General features: G+C 37.8%; 1 protein-coding gene across 2 annotated transcripts in view; it reads left to right on the plus strand.

Annotated features, from left to right (window-relative positions):
• The first annotated feature begins 1,855 nt into the window (after positions 1-1,855).
• The window catches only part of SCOT (Succinyl-CoA:3-ketoacid CoA transferase), a 31,930-nt gene continuing 19,178 nt past the window's right edge, over positions 1,856-14,607 (plus strand). Inside the window, exons 1-4 of one of the 2 annotated variants that reach the window (XM_083132760.1) lie at positions 1,856-2,080; positions 7,770-7,875; positions 8,508-8,734; positions 10,421-10,677. In XM_083132760.1, coding sequence (XP_082988886.1) covers positions 2,048-2,080; positions 7,770-7,875; positions 8,508-8,734; positions 10,421-10,677 — 623 coding nt within the window. In that variant the 5' untranslated portion in view covers positions 1,856-2,047. Of the gene's footprint in view, positions 2,364-7,769; positions 7,876-8,507; positions 8,735-10,420; positions 10,678-14,607 lie in introns of both variants that reach the window. The other variant, XM_083132755.1, reaches the window with a different exon arrangement.

The following is a 14,607-nucleotide window of genomic DNA, read 5'->3' on the forward strand; positions in this document are numbered from 1 at the left end:
ACTTCAAATGTTTTGTCAGTAGCTTCATTTGTGTTGTTTATGTTGCCTTGGAGATTGCACGACAACAATAAAATGGAATAAAATCGTGAACATTGTCGTGCGATGATTTTTTACGATTTTCGACGTGGATTATCAAGACAAGAGTGCATCGATCAACTTACTTCCGCATTTGGCGGTGAAGCACCATCCTTTGCCACTGTGAAACGCTGGTATAACGAATTTAATCGTGGCTGCCATTCGCTCACCGACGAGATTCGCGAAGGTCGTCCAAAATCAGTTGTTGTTCAAGAAAACATTGATGCTGTGCAAAACCTAATACTGCAAGATCGTCATGTGACATACTGTGAGATTGAGGCAACCATAGGCATTATTTCCTCCAGCATATATAAAATATTACATGATCATTTAGCTGTGAGAAAGGTATGTTCTCGTTGGATCCCACACAATTTGACAAAAACTCAAAAAGGCGCTCGCGTCAATTGGTGCAAACAAATGCTCAATAAATACAATCGTGGTGCTTCAAAAGACGTATATAAGATTGTAACAGGTGACGAATCATGGCTATATGCATATGAGCCGGAACGTAAACAGCAGTCGACTGTATAGGTGTTTCAAGATGAACCCAATCCAACAAAAGTTGTTCGCGCTCGAAGCACATCGAAACAAATGGTCGCCTGTTTTTTTCGGGAAAACTGGTCATGTGGCAACTGTGCCTTTAGAGGAACGTAGAACGGTCAACTCTGAATGGTACACAACAATTTGTTTGCCAGAAGTCTTCGGTCAAATACGGAAAACAAACAAACGCCATCGGATCATTCTTCATCAAAACAATGCCAGTTGTCACACATCTCGTCTAACAACCGACTTTATGAACAGTCAAAAAATGGAATTGATGGGTCATCCGCCGTACAGTCCTGATTTGGCACCCAATGACTTCTTGTTCCCGAATGTCAAGAATAAATTGCGTGGACAACGATTTTCGTGGGCGGAAGACGCCGTTGATGCGTTCAAAAACCATATTATGGAGGTGTCTCAAGAAGATTGGAAAAACTGCTTTGACAAATGTTGTTGATTTGTTGATTTGATGTTTTAAGTCCACTTTATGCACAGTAAGGCTAATTGGGACTGGACCTACAGTTTAAAGTGGGATCCGAACCACTTGTGCCTCCACCGGGTATCGAACCCGGGACCCCTTGCTTGCAAGGCGACGACACTACCACTGCGCCATCGGGGAGGCGCTTTGACAAATGGTTCGAACGAGTGCAAAAGTGTATTGACCATAAAGGAGAATACTTCGAAAAACGATAAAGCAGTTTTCAATGCCAAATTCCTGTTTTTTCATTGTTAGGCTCAAAATATAAATAGTGACCCTCGTATAACGTCGAACCCATGCCGTTGGTTGAACCATTCGAATTTATATTTATGTTTTTGTTATAAGTTAATATTAATAATATGAAAATCACAGAACAATTTAGTAGTATGTAGCATAATTTCGGAGTTTAAACGACACCATGGATGTCCAGAAGGGGCAAGGCAAGGAGACACTTCCTGAAAAATGAATGTCAACCATTTTCACACATACAATTTCATTTCAGTCACATCAAATTGTTAATTATTGTAAGAGCGTTGCAGATATTTTGAGAAGGGAAATATACCTAGTTTACCCCAACCCCTGAAAAAAACAAACTTCTCTTAATCCTCCCTGGTGGAAAGAAATACTGCGGACGTCCATGAACAACACTTTTTCTAAACATGAGGTTTGCAACGCTGCTGTAAGCCTGTGGCCGTAGGTTTACAAACCTAGGGTTTGGCGTCGTCTGCTACCGGTTAGCTTAGCTTGGGATTTCAGGCACAGATTTCAGAGGTCTAGATTGGTCGCACACCTCAGCAAACACGATTGGCGTCCTCCGTATTTTTGACGTCACGGAAAGTACATTCTTTTGTTAATTATGTAGGAAAAAAGCGCTATTCCAAATAATTAAGCAAGTCGAAGGGCGAGACGGAGCGCAATAGCATGTGCTAAAAGTGACACCCGAATTAGGCTAGCATGCGCACGAAACACGCAAGAAAAGCACGTGCGGTAAGAAGTGCAAGGGTTACACAGGCCCTTGCTGTTATGTAAATATACCGGATGCTTAGAATTCTTACTGTATCTGTATGTTGTAAATGAAGTGGAGGAAGGGCATAAATTGTATCGGAACTTGTTGACCTTCAGCTGCTACAGCAAGGAGAGCTTGTGGATCCATGATATTCGTGCAACTGCGTAGTCTAAAGAAATGACGTTCGGTCGGACTTTCATGTACAGTGTAATGTGGAAAAATCATCTAAGGTCCTCAATATACTTATATACTCGTACGAGTCAGGTAAAAACTAAATGAATCTTGTTTTTACATTATAAATAGGAACGACTTGAGATGACCGGACCCCACTCAGATTTTCTTTATATTTGGCCTACTCACTAATTGAGGCTTTCTAATCACGAATGTGAAGTTAAAATTTGTCGGCAACTTCTAGAAATTGCAAAATAAGCGAAAACAAGGCGTTATTTTTCGGAATGGAAACTGTCGATTTTCGCGAATTTTTTTGTTTCACAAACAAATATACGTATTCCTGATACTACCACGACACCCAATTTGGTACTACTTTACTATACCTGAGACACCTGGGAATCATTTCTTTCGCACTTTTTTACATTGCTAACGTACTATTCTGCATTCCGGAACACTTATTTAGGTGAAATAATTGAATTTGTTAGGAAAGTAATGTATATTTCTTACATTTACGAGTACTTACTGTTCTTGTTTATTTCCACACAAAACATGGCGATAGCTTACCGTTGATCGTTCCTTGAGCCAGAAAAACCATTGACGTTAGCCCAAAAATTCACTATAGCCCCACAAACCATCACGGGGATGAGGTATGGTAGGTTAGGTTAGGCTTGTTAGGTTTGGTTTCATTAGCAATCCTTTCGTTCAATTTAGCATATACGGATAATACGAGAGCGTATTGTGCTCTCATGCAGGAAGCAAATGGCGACAGCAGCAATAGCGCGTCGGAAATAGATTTTCGTACAAAACCACATGCATTCGCATTAAAATGAATCAAAATTACATTCCCGAACATCAACAACGCTACAGAAAATGATTTGCTTAAGTACTTTCTCCTGTAAATTTGAAGAAATCTGTCTCAGGTATAGTAAAGTGTTACCCCAAATTTTAACTATGTTTGCCTAACCTAACCAAACTAACCTAACCACGTGCCAATGGTTTGTGGGGCTAGCGTCAATGGTTCGCAATTATTTCCAATTTCTAGATCCTGATACTTCCACGACACAAAATTTTAACTATTTTTGCCTAACCTAACCGAAACTAACCTAACCACGTGCCAATGGTTCGTGGGGCTAGTGCCAATGGTTTGTGGGGCTAGCGCAAATGGTTTGTGAGGCTAGCGTCAATGGTTCGCAATTTCTAGACATGACCGACAAATTTTAACTTCAGATTCGTGATTAGGAGGCCTCAATTAGTGAGTATGTCATATATAAAGAAAATCGGAGAGGGGTCGGGTCATCTCTGGCCATACCTATAAATATTTTGAAAGAAGCAGCATCCGACATATGATAATACTAGATGGTTGATTGAATTGGTGTTTTAAGTCCACTTTATGCACAGTAAGGCTAATCGAGACTGGACCTACAGTTGAAAGTGGGGTAAATTTTCCATATCCGGAAATCGGATTTCTTAAAATTTCGCATTGTTTTACGAACAAAATTTTAACTATGCTTGCCTAACCTAACCTTGCCAGAAATGGTTCGTGGGGGCTACCTGTGAATTTTTACATGCGTCCGCGGTATTTTAACAACAGATTCGTGATTAGAAGGCCAAATTTAGTTAGTATACCAAATATTAACGTAATTAGAGACATTCTCTATATTCTTCATTCATACCAATTTCATAGGTATTCCAATGTTATGAACACCTTTGTTTTTCTTCCACACAGCATGCATAGATCATATAACATATGGTAGTCAACCCCCTAACCCATTCTTGCATCTCTTTTTTCACATCTATTCTGCAATGAACGTACAGATATTGTTACTGAGTGAAATTTTTTTAGATCCTTCTGTATGCACGGCATCCATGAAGTTTGTATGCAGCGTTCTTCATCTCTCCCCCTTCCCTATTGCTTCCTTTCCTCCTCAATTAAATGTCCTCATGAGTCGCTAGTTCCTGAGGGTTCCCATCAAATGTTTGTTTCATGGAGGCAGTAATTTTTTGAGGAGGCCTAATATCTTTTCAGTCATGTCGAATTGTTGAAATGAAGATCAAACTGCAAAGTTCAAGTGAATATATCACAAAAATGAAAATTTTGTTTTGTCCTGAGTATTGGAATTGTGAGTGCGTCATTACAGTGTATGTCACATGAAATGAATATGAAGCTTGCATTCAACATACCATTTGGAGCTTAAAAAATTTAGTTAGTTATAACTCTTGGCCCAAGTTCCTTTTGTTTTATTGCAATTTCATCATGCTACGAATGCAATTTTAACATGGTTCGATGGCTCATTACTTTAAGGAAGGTTCAAATTTTGTGTGACAATGATTGCCAAAATTCTATGATAATTAGTCTTCCTGCTAGGAGAATTTGAAAAATATAAAACAATTGGAACCGTTACCTTTATCCAGCTACTGTAAAACTGGCATAGTGTAAATCAGGCTTTGGGACACTATGCGACGAATTAAGCTTTTAGCTTTGGGGGTGGGGGATGCCTGCTCAGTGCCGTACTTGTAATTTCATTTTGGGTAAAGGTAAAAAAGGTAAAGTGCTCCCCTGTGCTTAGCACCACGCCATGAAGGCATATAGGGGGTGTGGGGGTAACGCCCCACACTTTCTTGATCCGGTCGTGAGTGGGGGTGATGTGATCAGCATCACGCCCCTGACCGCCTTTACCCCCCAGGGTTTCCCCCAGGTACCCATGTCATTCGACGCTGGGTGGGCGCTGGAGCCGCTTCCAACGTTAGAAAAGTTCCCGGATTTGAACCGGCCGGGGATCGAACCCGGGACCTTGAGCATGGTAGTCAGACGTGTTACCGACTGAACCACCGCGGCCACTCATTTTGGGAGTTTTTGGTTTTTTTAAAATGCAAATTTATATATATATGTGTAGTTGGTAAACTAGACATGCGGTTCTAAGCACCTTAGAACATTGGTTTAAACCTAGGTCATTAAATCTTGGAACATTTTCACATAATTTAGTAACAGTTACGATATTTATATTCTAAGAAAACTCATACACAAAAAAGAAGTATCGAACTAATAACAATAAGAATTTGACGAAATTTATATTGCCAAGTTGAAACCTAACGTCCATATGACCTACCTACAAGTTCCTTGTGAACACTTTAATACATGTAAAATATCAGCATTATGCCATGAAAACTTTGGAAAACAGCCTGCTGTTGTCTCGGATTGGTGAGGTTAATCAGTTGCAGAATCCACAAGTCTACATACATACTTTTCGGCAGAGAAATCCTTGATGACTGGACCATTAATGGATACGAATGATTTTTCAATCATGTTTTGTTACATACTGTAGTTAAGAAATGGTATATGTATGCTTCCAGTTCCATTTTCTTTGAAGGGGATAGTAGCATAATTTTATTTGGCTGAGGATTAAATCCTTTTGTGTGTGTGTGTATGTATAAGTGTAATCTCTGACACCCCTCTGCCTCCATTAATTCGCACACTGCTTTATGATGTGTTTAATGATTTTTCACAAGTTTATAGGAGCATTGGGAAGTACTGGAAATAATTGTGGAAGTAAGTTCCAATCTTGGAGAAACTAATTAGCACAGTTAAAAGCTTCACTAAAATATTATTTACTGGATTGATTGATTTGCTGTTTTAAGTCCACTTTATGCACAGTAAGGCTAATCGGTACCGGACCTACAGGTTAACGTGAGATCCGAACCACTTGTGCCTCCACCAGGTATCGAACTCGGACCCCTTGATTTCAAGGCAATAACGCAACCACTGTGCCATCGGGGAGGCTATTATTTACTGGAGAAATTATGATTTGAAAGTAGCTTACACTAGCATCTGTGCTTTGCACTGAGCCGCAGTCTGGTTGTGTCAGGCATGGAGTTTTACCTGAAGCATTTAGTGACATTTTTTTAAGGCTAAAAACATGAAACCTGACGCACCTAACCTAACAACAACCATGCATTTAGCGATGTTATACTTATTCGTACCCCACGTGCACGTGAAGTAGATGACAACAGCAGCCTCTATCCAAGACCAGAGTTAAGTAATGGCTGCTAACAAACACAAAGTCATAGGGAGTGTATGGAAATGAGAAATCGTTCTCCGGAAGGTGCAGGAAGTAATCATTAAAACTGTCATGTTAACAGTCATAAATAGAAAGCAAATCATGTAAAAAATTCATGTGTACCATGATTAATTCTGAATTAAACAATCTGAACTTTGACCCTAAATTCTAATCCTGGGTGTTATTCCTTCATGTATTTAATAAATTGACCATTCATCTTCATCACAGCAGACAGCTTGAATAAGGATACAAATACTGTGTGTTTAGTACCAACAAAATTTCTATGTCTTCATACTAGCTTTTTTTTTTACACTGTGGTCATACTAGATATGGCAGAAATTTTGCTTTAAGGCTCGACTGGACCTTTGGCAGCCAAATGGGCAATTTTTTTTAAAAAAAATCCTCTCCATTCGAAAAACCGCTGTGATATTCCAAAATATGAACAATTATGTATGCTTAGAATTCCTTCTAGAGCATTGACGTGAATTTTCATGTGGTTTGCTTTCACTGTTGTCGAGATATTATCAAAAGTTTAATAGACTTAAACAAAAATACGTTAAAAGTATTAAATTTTGTCTACTTTGAGTATATATTTGTTGTAAACTATGTTTCGGAAGCTTTACTGCTTCCTTCTTCACGTGGTCGTATTTTAGGCTCGGAACATCAAGCCAGGTCGGAGAAGTGTCATATGAGGATACTAGGTAAAAGGTTGGGGTTAAAAACACTTCATGGCGCTCGACACATACAAATTTAAAACTACCTTTGTTAAAAACCCTTAAAACTCACGAAACAAACATGTTAAAATCACCAACATAGCACGGCGTCAGCTGCTCGCATGCTTCACCTTGGCAGGGAACTAGGGCTTCCAACAGCCATTCAAGCATACCATGTTGGTGATTTTAACATGCTTGTTTCGTGAGTTTTAAGGGTTTTTAACATGAAGTGTTTTAAATCCTCATATGACACTTCTCCGACGTGGCTTTATGTTCCGAGCCTGAAATACGACCACCTGAAGAAGGAAGCAGTAAGCTTTTGAAACGTAGTTTACAACGAATATATACTCACTTACATAAGTAGATGAAATTTAATGCTTTTAACGTATTTTTGTTTATACATAGTGAGTAATACGCACATAACCAATATGCTATTAATAGATTTACGTAATAAATAAACTTTTGATAATATCTCTACAACAGTGAAAGCAAACCACATGAAAATTCACGTCAATGCTCTAGAAGGAATTCTAAGCATACATAAATGTTCATATTTTGGAATATAACAGCGGTTTTTCGAATGGAGAGGAAAATTGTACAAGACAAATGTTTAGTTAATTTCAAAGGTACCCAATTAATATTATTTGCCTGACTAGTGAAATTTTTAAAAATCTGGTAATGGCATAAGTTCATTTATTGACCAGTCTTTCAAATAGATTTTCCTTTTTCAGAGTTTATGCTGGTTTTCAACAAGTTCTAGAAGAAAAGCCAAATTTTTTTCTTCTGCAGAAGCAGCTGTAAAAGATGTTCGTGATGGATCAAAACTTCTTGTTGGAGGTGAGTGTTTTTTTAAGGTTTGAGTATTGTTTGTTACATGATTATTGCATATTGTAATATGCTAAAAGTGGTGCTAAAAATTAACTATAAAAAATAACAGTTTTCAGTCTGAGCATTATATTTGAAGTATGCTGGTGCAACCCCTTGTTCCAAATTTATTTTAGATTGGATTTCTCCAGTGAGAAATTAATATAAATCCATGCATAAATTATTCAAATGTTCAACTTTTCTAGCTAAGTAAGTGATATTTTGTATGATTTTAATAATGGAAGTTGCCTTCAGAGTAGAATCTTTTTATTGCCCTTGAAGTAACTAATGGTGATTAAAGGCAGTGACCATTTCTGAGAACACCCAAATGTCAACCTCACTTCCACATAGTACACTTTCGAGTTCATTTTGCAGACTAACGAGGCTCTGGTGCCTGGACCTACGGCCAGGATAATCCTCTGTAGAATGTGTGCTGTTCCGAAGAAGTAGTTGCAATAGCAATTAACTTTGTTTAATTGAAGGAATTCGTTATTTCCAAAACCAATTAGCAAGTTGGTTATGAAATATCTTTAAAAAATTGAAGATGATCTTGTAGTATTTATCATATGTTCTGAATATTATTGATTATTAAAAATATTTTTCAGGTTTTGGTCTTTGTGGGATACCTGAAAACCTGATTGGTGCTTTGGTGAAAGCTGGTACCAAGGACCTCACTGTAGTTAGCAATAATGCTGGTGTGGATAATTTCGGCCTAGGCCTTTTGCTGCAGAAAAGGCAAATAAAACGTATGATTTCTTCATATGTTGGTGAAAATGCTGAATTTGAGAGGCAGTATTTGTCTGGAGAATTGGAAGTTGAACTAACACCTCAGGTAGTGTCAGGTTACACAGTTTTCTTTTTGTGCATGCATGTAAGTTAATCACATTTAATTCTAAGTGTTGGCAAATAGATACCTTTCAGAATGTGTATTCCTATGTATTACAGTGTTCGCAGATTCCACATAAGTTTGCATTTGTGCAAATTTCACTTGTGTCTTCTAGTTTTTGCTTTCAGTAAGATAACTTTGGGAGTTTTAGTGTGTTTTGTGGACACTTTGAACAAACAACTCAGAAAGAGAGACTAATGAAGTGTTGTGTGTTGAGTTTAGTGTTGTATGCACTGCTGTCTTTTATTGGTAATGAATAGAGTATTGATGTGTAGGCATCAAAATGGACAGTAAACATGAACTTGTTGAGCAATTCCATGAAAATGTCAACCTTGATGATCAAAAATTCTATATCAGTGAAAAGCAATGTGCTGTACATTGTTTTAAAGGAGAATATCGTTACATTGTGAATATACATGTGTTAATAAATTGTAAAATTTGTCTATAAAAATTACCTAATCAAGATCTGTTCCACTAACTTCGATTCAGAAAATGCAGATTCATAGGTTGCCAGTTGTGTCAGTCTGTTACCTTCAAATTTATTTTTATTTAGTGCTGGCAGAATTAATTTGAAGAAATTTGCTATGCAAGAAGAAACACTATAAATTTTTTGGGTTATATTTTTTCCATTATATGTTTCATGAATTATATACAAAGAAAGAAATAACATATAAATAGAACTGCTTCTAAGTGTCAGTCTGTTATACCTCTGGAATTGCTCTGTTCATTTTTTTAGTGAGCTGTACACATATTGACTTGAATTGTTTTGTATTATGCATTTCATTTCTCTTATTTCTCCGACACTTTTCTGTTAATAAATAATAATCTGTGGCACAACAGCTTATGAGGGCCAGGGCATACTTACCAACTGCCGGCCTCACTCCCATCTGCCAAGGTTGGAGATCATTCAAACAGTTATGGGGTGACGTGTGGTCAACATGATGAACCCACAGTCATCGTCGTAGGTTTCCATGACCGGGATCAATTTCCTCATGATGGTGGGTGGCCACTGGTCCCATATACAGGCTGAAATCTTGGGAGAAAAGTTGTTACGTTTTCCCCAAGAGACTCTAACCTGCTTGCATCCCGTAGCTTGAGCCCAAAGCACAATGCCTTAGACCACACTGTCACGGTGCGGGGCAACACCTTTCTGTTACTTGTGACTAATTGCAGCGATGATGACGAATGGTGGTTAGATTAAAATTTTAATGGGACACTCCCAAAGCAGGAGATTACCTTCTCAATTGTATTATTGGGAAAGGAGGAACAAACGTAAATGCAAACAAACAATGCATTTTATGTAAGATGATGCAAAAATATTCAAGTATAGACATTATAATGGTGCGAGTGGTCCCATGTAAGATTCCCGGTTGGAACCCCAAATATTTGGCATTGACACAGCATCACGAGGACAACTGGGGAGCTATTTGGAAAGAAGTATTGGGCTCCGTTCTTGAAAGCCAGAGAATAACTGCAATCAGCTGACCATGCATCACCCAATGAAAAAGCCAATCTGGCATGCTCTGGCCCTTAAGAGGACTGTTGAGCTATGGAAGTATTATTTTAGTAATGGATTAACAGTATCAACACAGTAGTGAGAGTCCTGTTCATATTTTACCCCTCTCTTTTTAGGGAACTTTAGCTGAGCGCATAAGAGCTGGTGGAGCAGGGATCCCAGCCTTTTATACACCAACTGCTTACGGAACGCTAGTTCATGAAGGTGGTGCACCGATCAAGTACACTGCAAGTGGAGAAGTTGACATTGCAGGGTCTCCACGTGAGAGTAGAGACTTTGCTGGAAGAGGTTACATCCTTGAAGAAGCCATCACAGGAGATTTTGCCTTGGTAAAGGCATGGAAGGCAGACTGTGCTGGAAATTTAATTTTCAGGTTGGTTATTTTTGCATGTATTTTTTTATTAGCGAGATCCAAAATTTATTTATCGCGTATTGTCAGTTGGCAACTATTGAGAAAACATTTGGGCTGAGCCGATGCTGATGTATCGATAGGATTTTATTTACTGATACCGGTCGATACTTTTCCAGGATTTTGATTGTTCACGTGTTCCACAAAAATGCCACACAACACTTGCATGGAGTCTATTTGTCCTGGAAGTTATGCAAAGTTCATAGTTTCCATTGTTTTTGTACCAATATTATGTCAAAAAACTGTATAATGTGATTACTAGGCCCCAGGCCTTTATCATATACAACTGTAAAGTATGTATGTAATTATGTCATAAAAATTGGGAAATAATTCATAAAAAATTTAAAATATGTCAGAAAAAGAAATATACCCAGAAAGGTCAAAAATATGTGCAACAGTACTTTCGAATTTCTCATTATACAAGAAATCGGTATCTTCCATTGAAGATCAACTAGGGTGGGGGTGGGCTATTAAATGAAGTCAGAATCTCTTTAACCAAAGAATGTATTGGGAAATATCCTGAGGTTCACTGTAATTATCCTATATCATTTACTATTATGTCAGACTTACACCTTTCTGGAAACTAAAACATAATTGGCAGTTCGCTTCAGCTCTGGTAAATCTAAGCAATCAATACACAAAAACAACAAATCTTTTTTAGGCAGATTTTAACTATATAGAATCTGAAAAACAACCTAACTTTTAAATGATTGTTGTGGGAAGCGAAAAAATAAGGCAAAGAAATGTTTGAATGGCTATCAATTGTTGGCGGGATAAAAAAGAAGGCACTATTATTGTTCTGTACTAGTTGGTAAGAAAAAACTGCATCTGCTTTTCATTTCTTTGTCCGTAGTTTCCTTATCCTGCCATCCATAATGTAAACTATATGTTGTGCTAAAGGTATAAAGAATAAATTATAAAATAACCACTTTTTTGCAAGACAATTTTACCAAATTGCACAGAAAAATGTCTTATTACGAAAACTTTGAAGAAATATGTTGTAAAAATGGTAAAATATGTCAAAATGTGCCTTATCGTCTATTTTGGTTGATTTTTATCAGATACTTGAAGATATCACCCCAGTATTCCATTCGATGCCAAATAAAAAATATGGTATAACATAAAGTCCCGAGCCCTAGTGATTACATAACAGGTATTCTTAAAATTCGATGTAGTTTTTAAATATTTTAAAGCAAAACTCTGGTAAATGATGCCTGTAACACTAGGGAACACATTTTGTATCCTCATAGTGGATATGTGTAAAAAAAAGTCAAGTAAAGTGTTCCCCTGTGCATAGCACCATGCCATGAAGGCGTATAGGGGGTGTGGGGGTAACGCCCCACACTTTCTTGATCCGGTCGTGAGTGGGGGTGATGTGATCAGCATCATGCCCCTGACCGCCTTTACCCCCCAGGGTTTCCCCCAGGTACCCATGTTTTCGACGCTGGGTGTGCGCCGGGGCCGCTTCCACCGTTAGAAAAGTTCCCGGATTTGAACCGGCCGGGGATTGAACCCGGGACCTTGAGCATGGTAGTCAGACGCGTTACCGACTGAGCCACCGCGGATATGTGTTCTTAACTAATTTTGGCATGCTGATTTCGGATTTGTAACACATTTTTCTCCATCACATACCACTTCTGAGATATGTGTGACGTCATATATGATATCATATGGGCAACATATACATCACTGAATTTTTGCTTATGCCTAATATGGAATCCCTTTAAGGCTCGGCGGACCTTTAGCATGTGAATCAGGCCTCCCGGTTGGCGCAGTGGTAACGTCATTGCCTTGTAATCAAGGTGTCCCGGGTTCGATACCCGGTGGAGGCATAGTGGTTCGGATCCCACTTTAAACTGTAGGTCCAGTCCAAATTAGCCTTACTGTGCATAAAGTGGACTTAAAACACCAATTCATTATCATTAGCATGTGGATGAGCGAATTTTTTCAAATTTTCCTCTCCATTCGAAAAACCTCTTGGATATTTCAAAATATGAAAAATTACATACGCTTAGAATTCCTTCTAGAACATTGACGTGAATTTTCGTGTAGGTTTATTTCACTGTTGTCTAGATATTATCAATAGTTTTGTGATTACGTAAGTCTATTAAACTATTGATAATATCTAGACAACAGTGAAAGAAAACTACATGAAAATTCACATCAATGCTCTAGAAGGAATTCTAAGCGTATGTAATCACATTTCGAAATATCCAAGAGGTTTTTCGAATGGAGAGGAAAATTTGAAAAAATTTGCCCATTCACATGCTAAAGGTCCAGCCGAGCCTTAACCCTAGAACACTATCATGTCCCCATATTACATTGTAACTAGCGCTACATAAATTTGACATACATGAAGAAATCAATTTTCAACAGAGCCTCTACATCATGAAAACAAAGTGACTATTCTTTTTGAACATTATTTTGTCTATTTTCCTTGTATTGGTGTTTTATTCTTCATTTAAAAATGTATAAACATGGTCTTATTAAACAAGGAATATTTTAATAGAATGTCTTGATTGACAAGCCTCTACGTACATTAAGCATGAAGGCGAAAAGTTCAAACAATGAAAAACAAACAATAATAATATTTATAACACTGTAAATAAGGAATGAATGTAATTTTAAAGTTTTACAAGAAATAGTGCATGCTTCTAAACATTTGTTTTTCAAAATCTATTATCAAAATCGAATTTACGAATGTCAAAATTCCGTGCACGATTTTACTAGCGCTACGTATTATTGAGGTACAGAGTAAAAAATAACGAACAAACTAAAGACGTTCAATGCTTGCACCCTCCTTACAACAGTGCTGCCTCGCGTCTGACAGAATGCCCGAGACACTGCTAGGCAGAGGGGTGAGTTGGTGCAAGGTGGGAGGTAGGGGAGAGATTTGAGTGCAAAGCATACGTAAAGTTTATGTACCGTAGTGTTCTAGGGTTAAATTGTTTGCATGCCAGATTGTTTTGTATATGTACAGTCATCTAGTGTGCTTTGGTATGTGAGGTTTATTGTAACATTGTTTCCTGCAACGAAGAATATAAGTAGATATCATAATAAATAAACCTGCAGTTTACAGTGTGTGATTTATGAAGTGAACTGTGCTGTGACAGAGCCAGCATAGTTTGTTAAAAGAGATTTTTGTCTTCGGAGACTGATAATTCTAGTTCTTATTAAATAGTGAACGAATGCACTAATTTTAAAAATTGATTTAGGAGGTTTTTAACAGACATATCATATTTTGTTGTCAGGGTCCTGTTATGAATTTTGTTTTAGTTAAGGGGTTTCTCTTCATAATACAGGGTGGCACAAAAGTCTGTTTACCCAAAAAGCACATTGATAATAGTATTACGATAGTGTATGTGCTTCTTGTGCTAAGTAATATTTTTTTAGGTATACTGTTGGTAACATTGTCGTGTGACACTGCCAACAGTGCACTCGTTATTCTTTTGTCGACAGTTGAGTCTCTGGCTTGTTGTATTGTGTGGTTGTTTGTTGTTAGATGACACATTTGAAGAGTGGACGCCATGTTACCTTGATTGGCCTGCGTGTTCATGTGATTTGACGCCATTCAAGTTTGCTTTGTGGGGAATTGTTAAGGATATGGTATACTCATCATCACCTGCAGATTTGGATGCACTGAAAGACTCGATTATAAATGCATTTCATGTCATCAACAATGATACAAGTTTACTGCATCGTATTTGCAATTCTGTTGTTGATCATTGCACACAATGTATTGCAAACAATGGAGCACAGTTTGAACAAAACCACTGAAACTGGAATTTTGTGTATCTACTTGTATTTTGTATGTATACTTCAATTTTGTGTATACTTGAATTTGTGTATGGGTAAACTGACTTTTGCGCCACCTGGTATGTGACATGAAAAATA

The sequence above is a fragment of the Lepisma saccharinum genome, chromosome 1, assembly GCF_977018435.1.
Source record: "Lepisma saccharinum chromosome 1, izLepSacc3.1, whole genome shotgun sequence".
NCBI lineage: Eukaryota > Metazoa > Arthropoda > Insecta > Zygentoma > Lepismatidae > Lepisma > Lepisma saccharinum.